This window comes from Corvus kubaryi, unplaced genomic scaffold, assembly GCF_017639235.1.
Source record: "Corvus kubaryi isolate FWS band 111438036 unplaced genomic scaffold, C.kubaryi_AGA036_p1.0 74, whole genome shotgun sequence".
NCBI lineage: Eukaryota > Metazoa > Chordata > Aves > Passeriformes > Corvidae > Corvus > Corvus kubaryi.
The window spans coordinates 7,685,884-7,691,143 of record NW_024582061.1 but is presented as its reverse complement, the minus strand read 5'-3'; the positions used below and the strand labels follow the sequence as shown (position 1 = coordinate 7,691,143).

The 5,260-nt window shown below is 46.4% G+C and overlaps 1 protein-coding gene across 1 annotated transcript; it reads right to left on the bottom strand.

Moving 5' to 3' along the window:
- Positions 1-5,242, bottom strand: RAB19 (RAB19, member RAS oncogene family). Its single transcript, XM_042050581.1, has 3 exons — positions 4,870-5,242; positions 3,832-4,015; positions 1-1,768 (listed from the first exon to the last, which is right to left on the bottom strand). The coding sequence occupies exons 1-3, from the start codon at positions 5,062-5,064 to the stop codon at positions 1,503-1,505; spliced, it is 645 nt and encodes a 214-aa protein (XP_041906515.1). The 5' UTR covers positions 5,065-5,242; the 3' UTR covers positions 1-1,502.
- Between the last annotated feature and the right edge of the window lie 18 nt (positions 5,243-5,260).

Below are 5,260 nucleotides of genomic sequence, written 5' to 3'. Positions count from 1 at the left end.
TTCAATGATTCATTCTCCTTTATTTTTTTTTTTTTGTGCTTCTCAGACAAGATTTTCCAGCAATACTTGCTACATGTTTTTCCCTATTTTTCAAGGACTTGGAAAGAGGGGCAGCCAGCCATTGGGTAAGCTGGCAACACTCCAGCCTTCCCAAGGCTGCTTTGCATGTAACACAAACTGTGTTTTATCATTACACAGTTTCAGTTCATAGCTTAACAGTGACTAAGTGATACACTTTGGTGCACATGGACTGCAGTCAAAAAAACTTCATCTGATATTTCTTTCCTCCTCCTCCTTCCCTGTTTCCATCTACTGGGAAAAAAAAATTGAAAAAAAAACCAGAAAAAAACCCCTCAAAACCCTCACCAAAAAAAGCCTCAGCCCAAAGCCTTCATTCAGCTCAGGTATACAGAAAAAGTAAGCCCCAAGTAGCAGAGCTTGCAACTGGGAGGAGCAATCCAAACCCTTCCATTGCTACCACAGTGTTCAGTCTCCACGGCAGTAGCAGATAATTCACCTAGGGTAGCTCTCTGGTGCACCCCATACCATTGCCTTACCACCCTAACACAATTAAAATTTTTAATTTTTTACCTAATTTAAACCATCTTACCCCTTGCTGAGTTTTACAGGAGCTTGCACCCATCTTTCACACTCCCTTGAAAATCTACAGGCAAAACTCTCAAGCTGCCATTGGCCCATCACACAAGCTACAGAAGGCTTTTGGTTAAAATCAGCACATCAAAAGCAGGACAAGGTTAGCAGGAAGGAATGAAAAAAAAGGTCCTTTCACTGGAAGCTTCGCTGCTCCCAGCAAGTCCATGTAGCAAGATGCAGATCAGGATTGGAAACAATCCTGACTATAACAAAGTGAAAGGCAACTTTTCTCACCCCAGGAAGAAGTGTATCATATTCTGCCTGCTACGCAACCCCAGAGATGTCTCCAGGTTTGTCTGGTGAGGAGCTCAGGGCAGATGTGAAATCCTGTACTCTTTCACAAATGTTATTAAGCTCCTTGGGATGGGTGGCTACCTGCCTGACATCAGGAGAGCTCCTAAATGAAAGTTTAGGCAGGAGTGGGTTAGTGCTGTCCAAGCACGTGTCAGACTTTTTACAGCTACTGGCAGAGAGGAAAGTGCTTGTACTTAAAACCAGCAACGCAGCTTAGAAGGGTCAGTGCAGAGCTCTGGTGCAAATTTATCTTCTGACACAGCCAGAAAGACATGTAAGGATATAATTAAAGGCAATAATTTTTATAGTTCTCTTTGGTTAAGGCAAGGGCTGGCAGCTTCCTGAGTCCTCTCAGCTCAGAAGTTGCTATGTTCAAAGCAACCTGTGCTACCAACAGCAACAATGATCTCTGAAAATACTCACAAGCCAAACTGCAAGGTAGAAATATCAAGAGGTGGCTTGAGGCCACATAGAACACTTTCATCAACTGAATAAAATTGAATCAAACAGCCTCAGAAGAATGGCAGTTTCCAAGTTCTCCCTGAAGTCTCTCTTCAACAGGAACACTGGGTCTTCTCCACACTTGGACTGGCAATCACTGGCCTGGAGTCAAGACTGAAGCTGTTTGGAGGGTTCTCCCCATGAAGTTGTAAGGTATTTCGGGCTATCAGCTCCTTAGCCATTAATGTGAACACCTCTTCTATGTTTTGAGCTTCTTTTGCTGATGTCTCCAGCACAGCTAAGAGCCCATGCTTCTCTGCCAGGGTGCAGGCATCTTCAAACAGCACTTGGCGCTTGTCCAGCGAATCTGATTTGTTCCCTTAAAAGAAGGCAAAGAGATACTTCAATCACTTAGTCTTTCAGAAATTTATTTTTAAATGCCATGCATTAATTCAGTTTTGTTAAACAATAGATTTATGTTGGGAGTAAGAGTTACTGGAAAGAACAAGATGTGAGTACGTCAGAGCCACAAATACAGACCGTGGATCAAAACTGCAGCAAATCATACGACAGCAAATGAGACGAAATCCAAGAAAAAACTAAAAACCTGTGTTCATCTAATTACTCAGTGTAGGTAGTGGGGCTAAAGGATTATTTGGCAGCAACTGTTGGTCCTATTCCCTAGTGGGTTTAAATGTTAAATAGCATTTAAGTTGAATAGTTTTTAAAAAAAATATTTTAAGATTATGTAAAAAACCAAGAATTCAGATCAGCTACGTTAATGCCTACAATATCTACTTAAGTTGTTGTTGCACATATAGATTAAACTTCTACTTGCAGCACTTTAGTGAAAATCAACCAGAAGCCATGAAACACCTCAGACAAAATACCTTTGTATATTTAGGCAGTTGCTGCACATGTGGATTCATCGGTTCTAGTAGCTGGCTGAAGTCTACATTTGTAGTTTCAAGACAGCTCTTCATGAAATTCATGTCTTGAATTTGAAGCATATGTAAGCCAACTACCCTCCCATTAAGTCCCTTTCAGTTCTTCTAAAGGAAAAACCAAAAAAACCCGCAAAGCCAACCCACCCCACAAAAGAAAAAAACCCCAGCAAAACAGCCAAAAAAACCTAAAAAGCTCCAGCTTGAGGGTTATTTGCCTTCTTAAAAAGAACCCACCCACCTTTTCCTCCTTCAGTTCTATATAGGAAAGTTAGGTTTCTTAGCCTTACCCTCCTGCTAGAAAGGTGTATAACATGACTAAGTGTAATTAAACGTACAAAGACTTCTGCCAAAGTAAGTAAAGCAAACAGCACCAGCTTGGGAAGAAAGCACCAAGCTGGATCCTTAACAAAAGCTTTATTTTTACTAACTTCAGAACTTATCTCTTTAAAAAAACCCCAACAACCACCACCAGCCTCCACCACACACAGATAAGTCTCGTCCTTTAGATTCATGACAGAAGTTAGAAAAACCCTGCCAAAGTGTAGTGATTTACACCTCCGCTGCCCCCAGTTCCAAGCACTGCATTAGACGCAGGTCAGAACTTATCGTGTGCTTCTTCCAGAGGAAGGACAGGCGGAACCCCCGCAGCACAAGCACGGAAGGTGCTGGGAACAGAGGCAGCAGCTCAGGGGCCCTGCCTGGGGCTCAGCGCTGCCCCAGCCCGGGCTGCGACGGCTGCATGCGCTGCTCTCTGCACACTGCGAGAGCTCAGCCTCGGGAATGCAAACAAACGCTCTGGCGTCTCACCACACCAGCGCTCTCACTTGCAGCTTCTTCCTTGGGGAAAGGAAGAGCAATAATAACCATGAAACCCAAGGGAAAGGAACCACGCGGCTTCCTACCAGCTCCATTCCCGGCAATTGCTAGTCATTGCTTTCCTCAGGAGGCAGTTTCCTGAGTGCTAGGGGAATGCAAGCAGACTGCTCCACGCTCTGCAAAAGCCGTCTCCCCATCTATTGTCTTACCTGCTCGGAATCCCATTACAGAGCAATGTGCATGCATATCAAGAGAACAGAGAAGAAAGATGAGAACCGGGAGTTGTGTTGCTCTGTGCATTCCCCTTCACCTTGAATTATTGAGCTGCTACATTCCTGTGCATCAGGAGTACAGCATCAGGCTTACTGCAATTCTAACCTCAACAAGGTGGTCCCTTGCCTCCAGCCCGGCACCAAAGCTTGTTGTGTTATTCCAACAGGAAAGGAACAACTGAAAAAGGTTTTGCTGTTTGCAATGGGTTTGGTCCTGACAGGACCAGGCTGTGACTTTCCTCATTTTTTTAAGCTTACGCTAAATTGACACACTTTGTGATCGCTTTTAATTAGAACTGCATTCTTCCTTAATGCATAGTGTGTAGATGCTTCAAGTAGTGGTAGGAAACAAGGGAGATTTTATATTAAAAAGCTACATAACACAAGATTTAAAACTAAAATCCTACCAATTAACATCATGACCAAGTTTGCAGCACCATACTTTTCAATTTCATGAATCCAATGAGGAATGGATTCAAACGTGGACCTCCTAGTAAGGTCATAGGCAAGGATGGCCCCATGGGCGCTCCTGTAATAAGACTGGGTTATTGTCCGGAAGCGCTCTTGACCGGCTGTGTCCCACACTTGGATCTGTAAGAGAAAGGACAGAAGTTGTAAAGACCCGTGAATATCACTTTCCTACGTGCTTGCCGTCAGCATTTGAAACCCTTTGTCTAGAAGGCAGCCAGACCTGTCCCAGCTCACTCTACTACACCAGTGTGGCTTTGCCCTCTCTAGATCTGAAAAGCCATTTACAAGCCTGTAAAGTCAATCTACACAGACCAAAGAGGAAGCTGCAAGGGTAAATCCAGCTTTGCAAAGAGGCCAAGAAGCCCAGTTTCAACAACTGTAGTAAAAGATGTAGAACATTACAGGCTTTTAATAGCAAAAGAACAGCAAAGAACCCTAATACAGGACTGGGCAGAGCAAATCTATATATAAAGGGCAAGCATCCAAAATTTCATCTGCACACAGAGGGAAGTTCTAGCTGACAATTTCTTCTGGTGTTTGTCTTGGAAGTCTTCTTCCTTCAAATTAAGCATACATCAAAGTGGAGCCTTTGCAAACTTTGGGGGTTTTCCCTCCTTGGTGTCCCAGCTCAAACCCCCACACCTCTGGAGGGAAGAGACATCCCCTCCCAACTAGAGCCGTCTTCCAAAGAACTCCCTGCACGCAACGCACGAGTCCTCTTCTCAAGCAGAGAAGTCACGAGAGCAAGTATGTACCCAAATTAGGGTGACTGCTTCCCCCAGGGCATCTTCCTGAGAGAAAGCTCCACTAGCAAACTACCCTGGTTAGAAAGGCAGTCAGCTTTCTCCAGCTGCCTTCAGCAGGGCCGAGCAGGAGATGCTGTGCATCCCGCCACTTCCTGGCACCTGCACGGGAAGGATGGCACGACCAAGGTGCTGCTCGCCAGGAGGCTCGGGCTCGCTCCCGCCACCGACCTTTACTTTCTTGCCGTCGATATCCATCGAGCGCACGGTGAAGTCGACGCCGATGGTGTTCTGCTGCTTCTCGTTGTACTGCCCTGTCTTGAACCGGTGCACCACGCACGTCTTGCCCACGTTGGAGTCGCCGATCAGGATGATCTTGAAGAGGTAGTCGAAGGCATCGTCCGTGCCGGAGCTGGGGAACGGCATCGCGGCTGCCGGGCGGGCCTGCGGCGAGGCGGAGCAGGAGCCGCGGGCCCAGGAAGGAGCCCGGGCCCAGGAAGGAGCCCTGTCCAGGCGCTCACCTGCCGGCGCTGCCCTGCCGGGACAGGTAGCGCCGCTTGGCCCCGCCCGGCCGCGGGGCCGGCGGGAGCTGTAGTCCGCCCTCTGCCCTCCCTTCCCTTGC

Coding starts and splice junctions, on each gene's coding strand:
- RAB19 (XM_042050581.1), bottom strand. CDS start 5,064: ATGCCGTTCCCCAGCTCCGGCACGGACGATGCCTTCGACTACCTCTTC. Junction 4,016..4,869: donor TCGACGGCAAGAAAGTAAAG/GTCGGTGGCGGG, acceptor TTTCTCTTACAG/ATCCAAGTGTGGGACACAGC. Junction 1,769..3,831: donor CTTGGTCATGATGTTAATTG/GTAGGATTTTAG, acceptor CCTTCTTTTAAG/GGAACAAATCAGATTCGCTG.